This window comes from Sphaerodactylus townsendi, linkage group LG13, assembly GCF_021028975.2.
Source record: "Sphaerodactylus townsendi isolate TG3544 linkage group LG13, MPM_Stown_v2.3, whole genome shotgun sequence".
Lineage (NCBI taxonomy): Eukaryota > Metazoa > Chordata > Lepidosauria > Squamata > Sphaerodactylidae > Sphaerodactylus > Sphaerodactylus townsendi.
The window spans coordinates 57,974,702-57,993,416 of NC_059437.1; the positions used below are offsets into that span (position 1 = coordinate 57,974,702).

Here is an 18,715-nt window from a genome sequence, read left to right on the forward strand (position 1 = left end):
GGCCAGGCACACATCTCAGGGAAGGGGGTTTGGGGGTCACAGTGCAAAAGGCTCAGGGGAGGCACATCCAACGGAGCCTCTGAGAAGTCTTCACTTTCGGGATAGTTGTTTCTGGAGAAAGCAGTCCTGAATACCCAGAGCCATTTACACCTGGCAAGATCCAAACCAGCACCTTAAATGGGGCCTGGACACCCTTGCTGGCGCCCCCAGCAGCACAGAAGGATCCGTGCAGCAAACATGTCAGACTTCTCCAGACTGGATCGAGGGCAATTCCAAACAACTGCCACAGGCAGCCCCAGGTAGGGCACGCTGTAGTGGTCTAGACTGACAGCACTCCAGTGGGCATGCCCACAGCAAGGTCCTTGTGTCCAAGGAGAGGACACATCTGGCCAGCCACAGTAGGCCTCTGAGCCCCCAGCGGCAAAGCCTGAGGAAGGGTCCACCCAACTGGACCAGCTGAGAAAGCATGCCAGACGCACGACTTGTTTTCAGTTTTCAGTGCTGAAGCCAAATGTGCCCCCCCCCCCTCACCTGCAAGGAAGCCTGTGTTGGGGTGAAGCTGACAAGTGGGAGAGGCTCTTTTCCTGTCTAGTTCCCAAGCAAAACAAAGTCCTTCTCCTGTCCCCACAACCCCCACCCCCATGATTGACGGAGAGCGTGTCAGCCCCCCCCCCCTCTGGAGACTTCAAGACCCTCTAAGAGAGCAGTGCCTGGTTGGGCCACTGTGGGAACCCCCGGCAAAGATGGAGCACTCAAGAACTCTCCAGCAAACGGCGAAGCAGCACCAGCTTCCATCTCCAGAGCTACCCAGAGGCCCTTCCTGCCGCCTCGAGGGGGCATCTGCTGCGTGGCTCCCTGCCTGGAGGGGGCACTCTTTTGTCTGGGGCAGCGTGCTTGCAGAGAAGTCGGGAAACAGCCATGGGCTCTGTGGCCTTAAGGACCTCCTCTGCTGCCACCAGAGTGCAAAATCAGGGTCTTTCTAATGCCACGTGAAATATCAAAACCAGCACAAAACCAGCCTATACCTCGCCGTCGCTTGGGTTTTTCTCAATCCGCCTGCGAGGAGGCTTCCCAGACTGTTGCTGAACACAGACTCTGCTCCAGAGAGGAGGATGGGGCAGCCGCCCTGTGCCCCAGAGCCAGGGGAAACAGTAAACAGCCATGCGGGGTCAACCCCCACCTTCTGTGCCCCCAAGTGATTTCCCTGCCCAGCTGTTCAAACCAACCTGCAGGAGGAGAATGAAATTCCTGACCCTTCACAAAACCAGCCCCTCATCCTCCCTCCCTCCCTCGGCAGAAAACAAAGAGATGCCAAACCCTGCAACTGAGAACGCCCCCCCCCCCCCGAGAGTGGAAGGACAGACCGACCTCTCAGTCAGAACCCGAAGCGCGTCTCTCTCTCTCTCTCTCTCTCTCTCTGCTCTGAGGGCCGCAGTTTCCAACCCGCCTTTAAGGGCAGTCCCATATACAGCACATGACGACAATCCACTCACGACCCTGCTGTTGCCTGGATGGGAAATGCCCAGTTCAGCCGGGTCCAAACGAGAGTCCACCATTCGTGCCAAATATACTCTCAGCCTCATGTCTAATCTGGGGAAACAGATGTGTGAACTGGCAAGCCAAAAGCCCAACTTATTTGCAGGACAAAGATCCCCGGGGTTCTAGGTGGCTCCATTTCCTCACCTGAGAATCTCACTCAGTCCATCTTGCAGACAGCTACAATCAATTAGCCAACCTTTTCTCTGAAACGTGTTGTAGGAGGAGGCAAAAGAAGGCAAATGTGGCACTCATAATTTCTCTCTCTTTGGAAATCCCCCAATTTCAAATCATCTATGATCGTCCTGGGAAGTCCAGCCACACCCCCATCTCTGGAGATAAAGACCCTTCACAGGGCTTCATCGCCCACAGACCACTACGATGACGTCTGGTATTGTCCGGAAGCTCAGAGCTGCTGCAGGAGCGGAACAGAGAGCTGATTTAATCGGGAAAGGACATAAGAACAAAGAGCCTGCTGGATCGGACCAGAGTCCATCTAGTCCAGCACTCTGCTACTCGCAGTGGCCCACCAGGACACCCCCAACCAGTGCTGGAAGCCCCCCTTCCACAATTGCCACAAGCAGTCTGTAGGTCCTCGCCTCCCTCCTGAAAGGCAAAGCTGCGCAAAGTTCTTCTCCAGACTGTCACCTGCTTTGTTGGGGGCGGGGGGGGGGGGGGATTTCATATTAATACAGTTCAGATCTCATTTCAGATCCCTCCCCCAGGGACAGAAACACCCATGCCACCTAATTCGCTCAGACTACCATTGCCCCACAAAAGCACTTGGCAAGGAAGAGTTAATGTGCGCTTGGAGCAGGGCACGGGGTAAACATGCCCACTAAAACATGGGAGCTGCAGCACCCCCTCCCCCCCCAAGGCCTTTGGCTTGCTCCTGGAAGCTGGGAAATGGTTCCTGATTTCTAGGGATGGGCGTTTCTGTCTTCTGGTGGAGCTCGGAGATCTCCCGGGGTTATGGCTCATCCCAGGCAACGGGGGTCAGTTTCCCAGGAGAAAGTGGCTGCTTTAGAGGGTGGAATTGAGAGCAGTATACCCAACTGGGGCTCCCCCCCCCCTTCCCTGCCTCCCCCCACTCCCCCCGCCCACCCCCAGGAACCTCCCAGCACTGCATGACTTCCAAAAGGAGACACTCGCCTCGGGAGTGCAAATCGTGCCTTCCAACACTGCTGGGTCCAAAAGAGGCCGGGGATTCAGATGGGCTCCATTCAGGACCTGTCTTGCACTCAACGATTCGGCCGAGTCCAAAGCATTTGGCTGTCAGTTCCATGTCCTCTCCTCCTGCTGCTGCTGCTGCCGCTAGGGTCCAGACACTGAGGCCTATGCCAGCTCTTCCAGCTTTGCTAACAGGGATGTCCACTTATCTGGGGGGGCGGGGAGGAGCTGGAAAAGGAAAACAGCCCGTACAGGGGAACATTTGCTGAAGTACCCCTGCATTCTCAAGCGCAGCCCAACACAGTGAAGGGGAGAGCTAGTCTGGAGAGAAGCACAGCGTGCAGTCGAGAAACAGTGCGCTTCTACAGCCTGCTGCCTGCCTGCCTCCACCCACAATGTCTGCCCCTGGGAATTCCCAGGCCACCAGCCATAACACCTCCCCAGAAAACCGCAACCTCAAGAGCCACGCTGGCCAAGACTGGGCCAAGGGGAGCTTGCTGCCTGCTCCGATTAACTGGCGACTCTTACTGGAGTCCCACTTAACAAAGGAAATATTTGAAGCATTGGAACAGGCAAATCGGTAGAGGTCCTGTGTTCTCACAGAGGTCTGTGGTCCGATACGGAAGAAAAGACAGTACTGACTTCCCAGCTCCCCCCTCCCCAAGACAGCAGGCAGTCCTGAGCTAAGCAAGAGAGACCCTCTGTCTCCAGTAGGAGGGAGACAGCAGCATTTTTCCTTTCTTGAAGCGCACAAAGATCGCTGACCAGAAAAGAAGGGGGCGGGGCCTCAGCCTCACGGTCAGAATTTTGATTCTGTTCCCGTCTGCACAATCATATCCCTTTTGGTAGATTCACAACAACAGGACCAATTGCAAAGCGAAGGCACGCTGGGCCTGGAGCTAACTGGGCAGAAATCCCATCCAAACTGAAGCGGCATTTCCCTTCCAACTTGCTTTGCTGAATGAAAGACAAAACACGCTAGATACTGAGTCTTTTATTTTAAGGTTACAGATAGATTTCCTCTTAAGAAATCACTCTCTTGATAATTAAAAAATCCTACTTAAAATTCCCTTCAGATTTCTATAAAAGTTGTATCACCATCAGCAGAGGAAATTCTCTCTTAGGGCCCAGAAGATCAAACTTTTATTTGCTTCAAATAAAAAAACACCAAATCCAATTTTGCACGAGTGCGCTTCTATCTAACTTTCCAGGAGCCTTACACACAATGCTAAAATGTGTCAAACTTCATGTGTGAAAGACCGGGAATGGCCCCCTGGCAAGATCAGGGTTACAAAGACCGCACAGCCGCTTGTGATGACGGCACAGGCAACAAAGAACACTCATTTTAAATCAAAGGGATCTTCTGGCTTTTCTATCAGATTCAAAATAAGAAATACCCAAATTCTACTTTAGCATCTTTGCTGAAAACCTTTACAATGACGTTGAGCCTCAGATTTTGTTGTATCGGCAAATAATTTCAAAACCAACTGCTATTTGAGGAAAATAAGCCTGGTGTAACACTCAAATCAAACATGATTTTTTCCACCCTGCATTAAAAAAAACTTTTAGAATTCCTCTAGTTTTGCGCTTTTTAAGCCAGTCTTTTCAAAAGTTTTGTGGCTGGAATTCACAAAAATTTCTATTACTGGTGCACAATTAAATATGTTTTAAGGCATAATTAAGCAGAGACCAGCTCAGGCGTCTACTAGGAGTTCTGATGATAGTAACTAAGAGCTCTGGCAGCTATAACCTGTTAAACCCAACATTCTACTCACGCTTACTTGAAGGTGCGTCCCACTGAAAACAGTGGCATTTGCTTCCACATAAGTGAGTTTCAGATGGGGGAGGGGGGTCAGAGTTCATTAGATGAGTCACATTTAACTCACTCACAGACTCTGTTACCGACTAATCTCGCCCAATATGGGCAACAACTGATGAAAGTCACCAATTCCTCAGTTAGCCAAGACAAAGAAAATTTTGTCTATCCCACAAATATGAAAACTAAACTATTTGATTACGGGGGGAGGGGGGGGAGAGCAAGCCACACAGGATACTCTTTTGCAAGGAACTGCTTCATATAAATTAATACCTTCTACACACACTTAGTCTGGGCTTTATCAATAAACCTGCAACTGGATCCAAACAATGCTTTGGATCCCAAAAAGAGCAGACAGAAGCTGTCCTGGAAAATTTTCTCTGGCCCGGACCAGGCCAAATATAAGTTAAAGACCTGGATGCCCACTGACCTATTCTGCACCAAGACCCACAAAAATCCATCCAGTTCGTCTTTAAGGGTAAAAAAAAAACCCCACTCTTCCCCATAGCTCCAAATTCCAAGCATTAATTTTTACAAGCCCGTAAAACACTCACCTGCCACTTCAGTGCAAAAGCGTTGTAAACCCCGAGGTCCACAAGGCTAGTCTCATATAAAATGTACAATATATAACAAATGACATCAGGCTCAGAACTAAACACGACATATCCTTTGAAAATAAAGGAGCAAATTATTAGATGGAATTGGCTCCTCTTTTTTTGCAATCAAGCAACAGCTCAGTTTTTCCCTTCTGAAACATAAAAAAAAATCAGTTTGTTAAAATTAATGGATTGTTCCGCCAGATGGTGAATCCACACAGCCTAAGATTTAGGAGAAATATGATGACCCCTGGCACAATTTCTAAATATTCTTCACTTTGAAAGAAATTTGACTGGCACGACTCAAAAAGGAGAACATGACCCATATAGTGGCTGCGGAGCAGCACAAAAGGCCAGAGTTGCGTTGTGACAGCGCAAAGTCAAAGCCCGATCCCAGCCGTTCCTCTAATAGCCAAGGAGAAAATCCTAAAACCCATTTTTTATTCATGAATGACACCAGCTCTAGAGCCCCCATCCCCACCCCAACCAAAATGCACCACTATGTTTGATTTAAACCAACAGGTTAGATGGAATCACACACAAAAATACCCCGTTGTTCCTCAACAGACTTTCTGGCTGTCTATTCCAATTTGAAGGTGCCAGCCCTGAAATAAACTCTTCCAGTCTACAATCTAAAGACTCTCAATTACATCACTATACAGAGAAAAATCTAAGGAACAACCTTTGCTAGCCTTCCTCTGTCAATAATAATAACACAGCGTCTATGGCACAAACCAGCTGAGGTCGTCCCAGTGGTCATCGGCACCCTGGGTGCCATTCCGAAAACGGCAGGGCGGCACTTGAAACATCTCCAAATTGACAAAATCAACATCTGTCAAATTCAGAAGGCAGCCCTGCTGGGATCCGCAAGAATACCACGCCGATACATTACAGCTTCCCAGGCCTCTGGGTGAGGCTCGAATTGTAATGAAAGGCCAACAACCAGCTAAAGATCTGGCAGCTGTGATATTAAACAAAACAACAACTCTTCAGAGATTTCTTCCAGGTACACAGACAGTCACCGTCCATCCATGAAAGGCCCAACTGTAGCCACAAAAGCCAAGCAGAGGTTTTCATGATCCATGGTTTGCACAAATTTATACCGTTTTGAAGATAACACGCTGGTCTCTTTTAAAGAGAGGGGTGTTTTGTGGTCCTTTCAGCAGAGCATGGGCAGGGCTGCCATTAGAAACCCTGAATCTAGAGCGGGTGGGGGGGGGGGGGCTCAGAGGAAAAAAATGACCACGGGATTCTCCTCTTGTGAAAGTTCTCACAGGAGGCCCAGAAACAGGCCCTCCTGTAACCAGATCCCGACTCACCCAGTATGTCAACATGCACATCCTCCTCTCCAGAGCCACTCAGCATCACAAACGGCCCTGGTATCCCAAATAGCCAGAGATCTGGCTCCCTTTGGTCCAGGGTGGGGGGGTCGGGGGACACTCAGCTTTCTGAACTTCAAGCCGTTTACACTGATAGGATTATTTTTGCTGATTGCTTCCTGAAATGCCACAAAAAACCACCTCAAAATGGCACCTAAAACTCACAGCTTTTTTTTTTTTCAAAAACAATAATTCCAATTTAATAGATATAGTTTGGAAGCACTGCTGCCAGCCAGACCAAAGGCGTGTGCTCCCAGAAAGCGGAGGAGGACGGCCCCGTCACACAAACCCCCAGCCCTTGAGCCCAAGCGGGGTGGGCCAACTGGTTCAAGGACATTTACAGAACAGGACACGTGTGGACAGGAAGTGAAGTTCCCTACCTTGGCCTGCTCTGATGTCCAAATCAGTCCCCCAGCGTGCATTGCCCCCCCCCCAATATAACAGAAAACAGGATTCGTCCTGGAGTCACAATCCCTTATTGGCCTCTGTGCCAATCATCACAGGCAGTCCCCTCCCCCCCCCCATTCTTCGCACGCACGGATAAGACAAGTGAAAGAAAAACGGGGTAACTTAGATGGGGAAAGATTGCAAACGTTCAGCATTTTCAGCCATTGATGTTATAGAAAGCTACCAAAAGGTTTATCCTGAGCCCTTCCGGGATAGGGCGGTATATTAAATTTAATAAATAAATAAATAAATAAATAAATAAATAAATAAATAAATAAATAAATAAATAAATAAATAACCAGGGTGACATAATAACTGTTGGTGACAAACATTCTCCTAAAGTCACCAGCCCAGGCTTCTGTCATTCAAATAAAGCCAGTTACTTTGCAGCAAATGTAGCTAAACGATTTGGTGGCTTTTTTTCCGCAGCAGCCCACGGAGCGCGTCCCTCTCAAAACCTCGAGCCCACAGAGAGGCCGCTGGTCCGGGAGGGCTCTTTCCTCCTCACCCAGACCACTAATTCAAGGAGCACACCAGATTACACACTTTAACATTTTGGCAAAGGGCACTCACTGATCAGCTGAGCCAGGCGATGAGAATTCCTCACAGATCTTTAAACGCCGCCGCCGCCATCCAAGCAACCAGAACAGCTCTGAGGAGGGAAGCGGGTTTTCTGGGTTCACCCACTCCCAACGGTCCTTAGAGGGCTCTAAACCTGGGAATCCTGCTCCTTGCGCCGTCTGGACTTCCTTTCAAGTGTTTACAAACACCAGCTCTTCCCTCAGACAAACGAGAGAGGGCCAGGGCCAGGACCCAGACACACACCAAGGCCGGATCTCAGCCCCCGTCAACACCGCAAAGGAATGCTCCACCTCAGATAGCTTATTCTATTAACGTTGCCTTTGTCCTATGTGCCGGCTTGTTTCAGTGACAGATTTATGAACACAAAGCAGCAGCTGCCAAGTCAAACAGCAGCTAAATGTCCTGCAAGTGAAAACCCCACGGCCACCACAGAGTGAAACCACATCTATTGACACGTTGCCTGCCAGCCACCGGAGCAGTTTCAAGCTGTGTGTTCCTGAGGGTCAAAGACACCAGCATGGGTCTTCCTGAAATGCCCAAGAAGGAAGCAAGGGCGGCCATATCCCCAAGGGGTGCCGGACTACGCAGAGGTTGACTCGGTTCCTAACTTGAGCGGAAGCTCTCTTCTTTTCAGTGGGCCGGGCTTTTAAGGTTTTCCTCCCTAGGGTCAGGATGCAAGCAAGGCCTCGCTTCTGAGCAGGATTCAGAGCCCCTCCAGGAAGGAGGCATTTTACACAGGGAGACCCAGGCCATTTTCCGCCATGACAAAGTTCCAAGCCCGCATCATGGCTGCGAACCTGTTCAGCTATTATCTGTCACACGAAGTAGCCCCTCCGAGGGCAACCCCAACAGCTTCTGCCAGCCACTTCCCCTCTGAGCAGCCCCACTGGTTCGGAGGGCAACTTCCAAACAGAAGCAGCAAATAGCAGTAATAGCCGCTCTGCGATGTTTGGCTCTCTACAGCAGCCCCACTCTGCTCGCAGCGGGCAATTCCGACAGGGCCATGGAAAAAATTATGCTCAAATGGGGGGGGGGGGCGCTGTTTATTTGGGGGCAGGGGAGACTGCCCATATAGTTTAGAAAAATGTGTTTAATTTTTTGGCTCTATTCATAATTCATAGACACAAAACTCACTAAGACTATTCATATGATAATGTCCTCATTCAGATATTCTGCCTACTGACTTAACACTAAAGCAGACCCTACGGAGTCTGGCACGGGAGCGGCACTGCCCACAAGAAGAAGAGGGCTCCGCAGAAGAGGGCTTAATCCCTCTGCCAGAAAAGGAAGAGAGGCGGCTCTGCGTCCTGCCAACCGTGGCAATCTGCTGCCCCCACACACCAGCCTCAGGAACCTCAAACCCTTCGGAGTGGACACAAGCCAGACCCCAAAAGCTGCGTGGCATGAGACTTTACAGGCAGCCGCGACATAGCGGGCCATGAACAAGTCAAAAGACCGTTTCCCTTATTCAATGTGCGGCAAGCAATTCTAAACCTCGCATGGGTAACAGTGTTCATTCTTTGTACACAGTGATTTTTGGAAAATGTGCTAAAATACAATATTTGATTACGAAGGAACAAATTCATGCAAAGACTAGCTCTTTTCTCTGGAATATAACACAGCCCTTTCTCAGATGCTCACCTTTTAAAATACTGAATGAAGGACCGCAAAGACCTCTCTTCAACGCAATCTCCAGAGAACAGTGTTCCCTGCTTATCTCTAGAGGTGCCTTTCTTAAGGGGAAATCTCGGCTCGGGGATCCGGCTTCTCACTTGTGCAGACTCTAAAGCCAGATTGTAATCTCAAGGTTTCCCTTTCAACCTTCATTGACAAGGACGCAAAACATGAAAACAGGAGGAGGGCTGGCTTTTCTGCTGGGCAGACCAGCATCTAAGTGAGTGGACCTTATTCAGTGCCCTAGAAACAACAGAGGAACCTTGCCCCTATGAAAGCACTTCTGAACAGGTCTACTCAGAAGCCAACCCTGGGCAGGCCTGCAGGGTTTACTCCCAGGAAAATACTCATAAGGTTGTACTGCAAGATTCAGATACAACCGCATCACTGTGGTCCATTTATACACAAATGAACGAAGGGCTTGACCAAGGCAACAAATCCACAAACTCAAATCAGGACCCAGAGCTAGATTAGTGTGCTATATACTATACTGACACAATGCAGTGCACAATAATATTCCATAAACAACATTTCATTAACACAACGCAGTGTATGTAGCACACTAATCTAGCTCCGGATCCTGCTTTGAGTTTGCGGATTTGTTGCCTTGGCCAAGCCCTTGAGTCATCCTTGTCTACACCGCAACTCTTTCTTTCCTCCATTTATACACAACCTCTTTTTGGAAAGAGGGGCCCAGAGCGGTGGGCATCGAGTGGATCAAGGCAGCCTGACGCTGCCCCCCCCCCGGTCACATGGCCCGGCACCCAGGTGTCATCAACACCAGCAAAACACAGCCCAGATGTGCTTCTCCAGCGTCCTTCTCGGTAACCGATAAAGACGGTCAGTTATTTCTCTGCTTTCCTGTCTGATTGTGCTCACAGAGCGGCGGAGTGGGCGGGGGCCGTACCCCCGCGTCTGGCAAGGCAGAAGTGACAGGAGCCATGATTTGTGCTAACTAGCTATCGATCCAGTCAGATCTAGATGTTGGGTACAAGAAACAATAAAAGAAGGGACCAGGCAGGCAGGGTGGTGTGTGTGGAACTCCATTCCAGACTGGGAAAAGAGGCCCGCTCCTCACGGCCTCGCCTCTCTGCAGTGATCTGAAGGATGCCCACAAGGCACCTGTGAGCAGGTCCACCCCTCCAGCTCCTTCCCTGGCATTGCCTGAGAATTCGGGGGGGGGGGGGGACGTGGCTTGCATGCTCGACAGAGCCAGACAGAACAGGAAGATTTCAAGGGACACCACTAAAGACCCCAAAGACCCCACAGGCCAGGAAACACAATGACCACACCCCCACATCCACCCACTGCCCCCACCACTCAGCCTGCTTCTTGGGGAGCCCAACCGGTGGCTTCTGGCTGAACCACAGCTGCGGCCGGGCCCAATGCTCTACTACAGCCTCCAGTCATGGGGCTGAAGCCCCACTGAAGAAAGGAAGGGTCTTAAGAAGCAGGACTGAGACCCCTAACCTGGGACCCGGCTCAGCCACAGTCAAAGGGGGCTCTCCCGCGTGCCACTAGCCAGACACGGCGCCACCAGCCTTTGACCCGGCACCGACAAGGAGGTTGCGCTGCGGCTGCACGACGGCCCCAGAATCAGACGGGTCATCCGACTTGGGAATTGCACAAAGAACACCACGTTTCTCCCCACCAGAATGTCTAAAATGGAGGGAGGGGAGACCGGAGCCCCCAGCCCCCCCCCCCGTCAGGCCTTTCCTCCCCCCCCCCCCCGCCCAGCACAAGCCACGAGCCCCGCGGAGGGCCACTTCAGTGTCGCCCACCAGAAACGAGCCTCCCGGGCAACTTCTGCCGCCCAGACGGAGCGAAGCCACCCGCGGGACGGTCCCCCCTCCCCCCTCTCCCAACCCCTGAGGGCCGCGGCACAAAGGGCTGCGGGGGGGGGGGCTCCCTGTCCGGTCCTTCCCTTTCCCAAGTTGCCCCGGGGACCATTGATGGCCATGAGTGGCGCCCCCGAAAGCCCCTCGGACCCGGTCGGGCTCCCCGACTCGTGGCTCGAAGAGTGGCCTGCCCTGGTTGCTGCCCTCTGGAAACGGCCGGGCGCTGCTTCCCTCCGCCCCCCCCCCCCGCTCGGGCCCCGCAGCCCCTCCCCAGGCGACTGGCCGCCCCCCCGGACGCCCGCGAGGGCAGGGGGGCTGCTGTGGAGCAAGGGGGGTGGGGGCGAGGGGCAGCTACCTTCTTTGCTGGCGAGGGGGGGCTTGGCCTTCTCCCAGGGCGCCCCCAGGGCCTTGTCGTCGTCGGGCCCGTCCAGAAGGGCCTTGTCGCCGGCGGGCAGGTACCACGAGGCGGAGTGCTCGGCCATCAGCGAGTCCAGGTCGATGGTGCTGACCGCCGCCTTGCCGCCCTCGGCCGCCCCCGCCGCGCAGCAGCTGCTCAGCTGGCCGCTGTCGCCGTTCTGGCCGCCGTCGGGCGCGGGCTTCTTGGCGCTCTTGGGCCCCAGCGGCTGGTCGTCGGAGATGCTGAACTGCTGGCGCTGCAGCTGGATCTGGGCCTGCAGGATCTCCAGCGGGTGGATCTCGTCCTGCCCCGGCGCGCCGCCGCCGCCGCCGCCGCTGGGGGGGCCGCCGTAGCTGTCGGGGCTGGAGGTAGAGGCGGCGGCGGCGGCATGCAGGCCCAGCGGGGCCAGGCCGCCCTTCTGTCCGTTCAGCAGCGCGTGGTCGCCGGGCCGGGCCTGCAGCGGGCTGCGGCCGGCCGGGCCTTTGGCCATGGGGTTGTCGGAGCTGGACGTCACTTCGTCCTCGGCGCCCGCCTCGTCCGGGAAGACGCCGCCGGCGCAGGGCGAGCACGAGTCGCCCTTCTCCAGGGCCGGCAGCAGGTCGGCCTGTTCCGGAGGCAGCAGGAGGTCGGCGGAGGCGCCTGCCTTGGCCCAGGCGGCGGCGGCAGGCGGGGAGCCCAGCGCCTTGTGCGGCTCGTGGAGGTGGCTGCTGCTGCTGCTGCTGCCGCCGCCCCGCTCGCCCCCCTGCCCGGGGCTGCTGCCCTCCGCCCCAGCCGACGGGCCGTACTTGTCGAAGAAGCCGCCGCTGCCGCCGCCGGCCGGACTGACGTGGCCGCTGTCCCGTTTCCTGCGGCCCCTGCCCCGCCCGCCGCCCGCCTTGGCGTCGGGGCCCGGCCCGGGCGAGTAGTTGGGGGAGAGGCCGCTGTCGCCCGGCGGAGGGGGTGGCGGCGGCTGCGGGCCTCCGAGGGCGCCGGCCTCCGGGGGCTCGGCGGGGCTGAGTTTGGCGCGCTTGGCGCCCTCCCCGCCGGCAGCCGCGCCGCCGCCGCCGCCCCCCGGTGTCCCCGCCGCCGCCGCGCCTTTCTTGCCGAAGGTGACGTTGAGGTTGGGGGCGCCCAGGCTGGCGATCATGTTCTGGCAGGCGGTGGACAGGGCGGCCAGGCAGCTCTGCCCGAAGAGGCCCCCGCCGCCCTCCTTGGGGCCCGGCCCGCCGCCGCCGCCGCCGCCGCCTGCGCTCCCGGGCGGCCCGCCGGCTTTGGGGAAGGAGCCCAGAGACAGCGCGCCCAGCTTGCTGCTGGGCGGCGGGGGCCGGGGCGGCGGGGGCGGGCCGGCGCTGGGGAAGTCCGTGGGGGGGCCGTAGGCGCCGGGCGAGGCGCTGTGCGGGGTGGGCTGGCGGCTGGCGGCGCCCACGAAGGGGAAGCCCTGCTGGGCGGCGGCGAAGTCCGGCCCGGGGCCCCTGCGTTCGGCGGGCGGGCTGAGGCCGAAGGGGCCGTGCAGGCCGCCGGGGGAGGGCACGTGGCCCTCGGCCAGGCGGAGCGGCGGCGGCTCCTGCAAGCCCGCCAGGCCGCCCACCCCGGGCCGGAAGAGCAGGTCCCCGGCGGCGGCGGCGGCGGCGGCCGAGGGGAACCAGGCGCCCTCCTGCGCCTCGAAGGCCGGCTCGGCGGCGGCGGCCTGGGGGTGGCCCAGCGGGTGCAGGCCGGCTTGGCGGAGGCGCGGCGGCGGCGGCGGGTGGCGGGAGGCGGCCATCTGCTTCATCATCAGCGCGGCGTTCTGGCGCTGCTGCTGCTGCTGCTGCTGGAGGGCGGCCTGGTGGTCGGCGCCGGGCGGCGGCTGGAGAGGAGGGCCCTGCGGCGGGGGCGGGAAGCCGTCGGGGCCCGGCGGCGTGAAGTCTCCCGGCAGGCCCGAGTAGGCGGCGGCGGAGGGCGAGAGGTGGCTGTCCAGGCCCCCGCCGGCCCACGACTCGAAGCGCGGCCTCTTGGCCACCACGGCCATGTAGGGCGGCGCGTCGAAGTGCTGCAGACGCTGGCTGCCCGGCGCCGGGTGCGGGTGGGGCACGCTGAAGACCGGCTCGCCGCCGCCGCCGCCGCCGCCGTAGGGGTGCTGCAGGCTCCGGTTCTCCAGGCGGTGGATGGGGTACTCGAAGGGGGCGTGGTGCCCTTGGAGCAGGGGGCCTCCCCCGCCGTCCTGCAGGGCCGGGTTGGCGGCGCTGGCGTCGGGGCAGGGCTGCTGCGCGCGGGGCAGGGCGGGCGGGCAGGAGTTCTGCCTGGCCAGGAGGCCCGGCGGAGGCGGCTGGTGCTGCAGGAGGGCGTGCCTCGCCCCCAGGCCCGACTCCACGCTGGCCGGCATCTTGCGGGCGCCCCCGAACCTCTCGAAGAAGACGCCGCCTCCGTGCGGCGGCGGATGCGCCTTGGCCATGGGGGCCATCCCAGGGGGGGCGCGGGCCAAGGCCGAGGAGGGCCCCGCGTAGCCGCCGCCGCCCACCTGCTGCCTGCTGCTGTTGCCGTAGTGGGGCAGCTGCCCGTCCGCCTCGGAGGGGGAGAAGACGGGCAGGTCGTAGTGGCCGTCGCCGCTGGCCGCCGCGGCGTAGCTGTAGTCCAGGGCCTCCACGGCGGCGGCCCCCTGGCTGGGCAGGCGCCGTTGCGAGTCCAGGCCGTGCAGCGGCTCCGAGGAGGAGGCGGCCGCCCCGGGCAGGCCGTGGAAGGAGGCGGCGCGGTTGGGCGACTGGTCCAGAGGGAGGCAAGGCGCCGGCACGCCAGGGTTGTGGTGCGGCGGCGGCGGCGGCGGGAAGTCCTGGAGGGGCGCGGCGCGCTGCGGCCCGAAGCCGTCTCCGCCCGGCTGTCCGTCGGCCAGGTGCTGCTGCTGCTGCTGCTGCTGCTCGTAGCCGTCAGCCGCGAAGGCCTGCTGGCCGCCCGCGTAGCTGCTGAGGCTGAGGCGGCCGCCGTGCAGGCAGGAGGCGCTGGGCTCGGGCCCGAAGCCCCCGCCGCCGCCGAAGTGGGCCGGGGGCTGCTGCTGCTGCTGCTGCGGGTGGGCGCCGTGCGGGGCCTGCTGCTGGCCGCCGAAGAAGCCGTGCACGGGCTGGGCCGTCGGGTGCAGGTCGGCGTGGGCGCCGCGGCCGTGCGGGAAGGTGCCGTAGGCCGCCTCGCCGGACAAGGTCATGTTCATGGCCAGCAGGGCCGCCGGGGAGGGCTCGCCCAGGCCGGACTCGCCCCCCGCCGCCCCGCCGCCGCCGGGGAAGGGCGACGCCTTGAAGTGGGGGCCCAGGCCCGGCTGCTGCCCGTAGCCGCCCCCGCCGCCGCGCTCGCCCGGCCCGCCGCTCCTGCCGCCGCCGCCGCCTCCCTGCGCCTCGAAGGGCTCCAGCGCGAACATGCTGCCGCCGCCTCCGCCGCCTCGGGCTGCTGCTGCTGCTGCTGGGGCTGGGGTGCGCGGCCGCCGCCTCCGCTGCCTGCGGGGGACTGGCGAGCGGGCAGCCGGCTCACATCTTGCGGGGGCCGCTGTCACCTGCCCCCCCGCCGCATGCCCCCGCCGCCGGGACGCTCCGCCGCTGCCCGCCCGCCCGCCCGCCCGCCCGGCGCTCTCGGGCGCTCGCTGCCGCCTCGCCCGCTTTCAGCCCGCGCCGGAGCCGCAGCCACAAGTTTTGCATTTCAGCCGCCCCTTCCAGCCACTCGCGCTGCGCCAATGAGCGGCCGGGGCGGGGCTCCCCGTTAAGGTGGCGCGGACCGCACGCTGCCCCCCCCCCCTTCATCACTGCTGCCGCCGCCGCCCGCCCAGCCGCTCGGGTCGCCCCCCGCCCACCCTCCTTCCCTCTCTCTCCCCTCGGCTTGGCGCCTCCTTAAGAGAGCCCCCCCCCCGTCACCTCAGGAAAGAGTCGCCCCCCGCCCCGCTCTCCGGGCCGACGCGCTTCTCGCCTCCCCCCGTCCGCCCTCCGCGGGGGCTGCCATCGAGCCGGCCGCTACGCGAGGCCTTCCGCCGGTCCGCTCCCATCCCATCCCCGGGCCGAGCAGCAGCCCAGCGGCGCCCGCCCCCGCCTGGCCATCGGCGCCGTCCGTCGCCACCGCTCGGGCTGCCCTTGCCTGCCCGGCCCCCAGCCTGCAGGCTGCCCGCCCGGGGTTGGGGCGCGGGCGACGGAGAGGCAGCCGGGGCGGGGGGGGGGGACGCGAGAGTGGCCGCCTGGGCTGCCGGGCCAAGTTGGCGCGCGAAGCTCCCCGCTGCCGCTCCGCGCCCGGCCGGCCGGCCCGCCTCTGGCTCCGGTGCCGCGGGGACACGCTGCCCTCTGGCGGCCGCGACAGGCAAGGTGCGCCCCGCACGGGCTCTTCCGTTCTCCCGGCCGGCCGGGGGAGCTGCAGGGGCGGCCTTCAGACCACCGGAGCCGGCAGCGCTGCTCCGCTCGGCTCCCGGGCCCGGCTGGCCTCTGATGGCAGCTCCCAAGGAGGGCTGCAGGGGCCCAGCGGGGAGCTGGACAGCGCCTCCCCCCCCCCACAGACCCCTCCTCTCCCCAGGCGGGAAAGCCGCTGTTTGTGCTGGCCAGCCCTTGCCGCTGCCGCTGCCGCTCCTGTAACCTCTGGCGATTCTCAGGCTTGTGCCCTAGCTGTGTCTGTGTTACCTGTTTATTCTTGGCTACGTCCATCTCCATTGCAGACCTAGGAAAACTGAAAATAATGACAGCAGCCTGTGGCTTGTCAAACAAATACGAAATGGCATGAAATTAACAAACCTTTCATTTAAACACAACAACTTTCTAGCATTTAGTGATAAATAATAGTGAGCGTGTGTGTGTAAAACACAACTCAATTGTACAAAATCTTCAGTGCCTTTTAAGAGAAGCACTCACAACAGTTATAACTACTAACAGTAGCCAGTAAATAAAAGCAAGATCTTCCAAACAATCAATAATGCAGAGCTTCTCCATCCCTTCTGTTCTTCTGCAGAGGGCGTGGCTTGTCCTGCCTGTTAGCGGAGGTGTGCAGAGAACGATGAACGTCACAATGAAGGTAAATGATGACTCGGCCTTTGGTCTTACAGTCCTCTGTAGCTGACCACTCGCCTGCTCTCTGCTGGGCCGCCTCCTCAGTTCCTCTGCATGCTAGACATTGCGATTTCCAACACCCCTCCTCAGGGGCCAATATGCAAAGTCCACACGATGCATCTTCTTATGTAGACTTTCAAACTTGTCTCCAGGTAAGTGCTTGGTGAACGCTTTTGCAATCATTTATTTGGCACAACAACAGTTCAAATCAACATGCCCATCTTCACACGTTCCTCACCAGGTGATACTTTACATCCATGTGCTTGGCTGTGGGGTTTATTTCTCCATCCGTGCAAACTTTCCGTGCCCCTGGTTGTCTTCCAGAAGGGTTTGGGTTCATCTGTCCCAAAGTCCTGCATCAGCTGCTTTATCCATTTAAGGTGTTTTTCTTGCCTCAGCAGCTGCAGACACATATTTGGCTTCAGAGGAAGATGCAGCTCCCCTCTCTTGCTTTCCGCTGCTCCAACTGATTGCTGCGCCTCCATCCAGGAACAGGTTCCACTGGTAGACTTTCCATTGGTAGAAGGCAGCTCCCATCTTTCCCCCTTTCTGTTTGTATGCCAAGATAATAGTGAAAACCTCTGAGGTGTTTCACTCCCAATTCTTGACTCCAATGCTGACCCGTCCTCTTTGCTTTCATAGCAGCAGCCTGGAAATGCTACAGCCAGAGCGGAGCGATGCATTGGGCCACGGTCTTCTCGAGGTTTGGGACTTCTCTAAAGTATTCCTTTCTTCAAAAGAGGCTGGAGACAGCTGGATATCTACCATGAGCTCTGGAGCAGTGAGGAGGTCAGACATGATGATGAGCAGCTCTGTGGTTGTCCTGATCTGTGTTTGCTGTCGGGTCTTGGCATTGATGCACATCGGACCAGATAGGAAGAGTTCATTGATGCATTCACTGTGTATTGGACCATGTACGTTTTCTAACATTATAATGGTTTCCATAATTATTTGAAAATAATGCAAGACCAGAGAGTCTGGGTGGCAATACTGACTTTGTACAGTTCCTTACGACACGTTCTCATTAAGTGTGTTCAGCTATACAGCTACTTGTGCTGCCGGCCGCTTTCAGTGTAGTCATGTTTTGTATACTTCTTGGTACTCTGACTCCTCAACTGATGGTCGATATTGTAGCCTAAAAATCCTCAGCCTTGAGGCATTGTGGGTCAGGGTCATGGTACCGGGGGGGCGGGGGGAGGGAGGCTAACTTTTCATCGTATTCAGTTCTCCTGATCAGCAACACGCACTCCTGCTTTGGCCTGCCTGGACCCTCAAGGGGCGGGGGGCGGGAGTGGTATGCACACCCCCTGCCTTTCCCTGCTGTGGCTTGAATCAGCAGGGGGGGGAGGGGAAACAGCTCTTCTTCTCTGGGACTTCATATTTTCTAAATTTTCTAATATCATCTTAGGTCCCCGGAGTTCTCTGTAAGGGTTCCTGGTGTGCTCAAATCAACCACCAAAATAAGGGATTTTTTTAATGCTGTGGGAAGGTTTGAAGAGTCGTGTCAGAAGCAAAGGCTTTAATTTTCTCCCAGTTTTGTGCGTGCCCCCCCTCCCCCAGCAGCTGTTTGCCTTGTGAAGGGAACCGTGGACTCTTCTGTGATCCCTGCCCCTCCACGGTGGAAATTGCAGCTTCCGAGAGGAGGGATTTAAGCCAGGGACCTGGGATGGGTCAAAGGTCAAATGACTATCCCAAACACTTTATGGGATTAGGTTGGTTTGTGGCTCAACCCCTTTTGATGACAGTGACTGTTCCAAATCGTTTAGTGCTGCTGGCAGACACCTGGGGTCTCCTTGTCAGTGTTCGGGCAGTGAACGGCAGCCCTACTCAGATCCTCAGCCTACAAGTCAAGCCCTTCACATTTACCTCCAGATCATTCAGTACAGAAAGAGAAAGAAAAAACCAGTCGTCGTCCCCCCCTACAAATGGAGACCAGGAAACCCCTGGTGCACACGGTCTAATTAGGTTCCATTTTTGAGAGATGCACTCACAGAGGCAGTTTTGATTAAAGGCTCCAAGCCAGCACAGCCGCACGGAGTGGGCCCAAGTAGTCCTGCTACCGAGAAGTCCAAAAAAGGGGCCCAGCCAGTGGCTAAACCACTGTTTGCATGGCTTTCACCCCCACCTACTGGGCAATGAGCTCCAGCACATGTTTCTTTGCACTGTCGAGAGATGGATGGTCAGTGAAGGGCTCAAGGAGGCACAGAAAGGAAAGCACGGAATGCCCGGCCTTTGGCCCCATCAAGCTCCTCTCCTGCCCTC

The 18,715-nt window shown here is 57.7% G+C and overlaps 2 protein-coding genes across 3 annotated transcripts in view; one reads left to right on the forward strand and one right to left on the reverse strand.

Moving 5' to 3' along the window:
* MN1 (MN1 proto-oncogene, transcriptional regulator) overlaps positions 1-15,546 on the reverse strand; it is a 32,736-nt gene extending 17,190 nt beyond the window's left edge. Inside the window, exons 1-2 of one of the 2 annotated variants that reach the window (XM_048513783.1) lie at positions 12,088-15,546; positions 11,394-11,823 (exon numbers count right to left, since the gene is read on the reverse strand). In XM_048513783.1, the coding sequence (XP_048369740.1) occupies positions 11,394-11,823; positions 12,088-14,796 (3,139 nt within the window). In that variant the 5' untranslated portion in view covers positions 14,797-15,546. Of the gene's footprint in view, positions 1-11,393 lie in introns of both variants that reach the window. The other variant, XM_048513782.1, reaches the window with a different exon arrangement.
* LOC125442520 (neural Wiskott-Aldrich syndrome protein-like) lies at positions 14,944-17,441 on the forward strand. Its single transcript, XM_048513889.1, has 4 exons — positions 14,944-15,061; positions 15,267-15,721; positions 16,356-16,418; positions 17,096-17,441. Exons 1-4 carry the CDS (start codon positions 14,944-14,946, stop codon positions 17,171-17,173), a joined length of 714 nt encoding a protein of 237 aa, XP_048369846.1. The 3' UTR covers positions 17,174-17,441.
* The last annotated feature ends 1,274 nt before the right edge of the window (positions 17,442-18,715 follow it).

Excerpts from the sequence above, each read along its gene's own strand:
- LOC125442520 (XM_048513889.1), top strand. The coding sequence starts at position 14,944 with ATGCCCCCGCCGCCGGGACGCTCCGCCGCTGCCCGCCCGCCCGCCCGC. Across the intron at positions 15,722-16,355 it reads TGGCGGCCGCGACAGGCAAG|AGGGCGTGGCTTGTCCTGCC; the intron begins GTGCGCCCCGCA and ends GTTCTTCTGCAG. Across the intron at positions 16,419-17,095 it reads CGATGAACGTCACAATGAAG|CAGCAGCCTGGAAATGCTAC; the intron begins GTAAATGATGAC and ends TTGCTTTCATAG.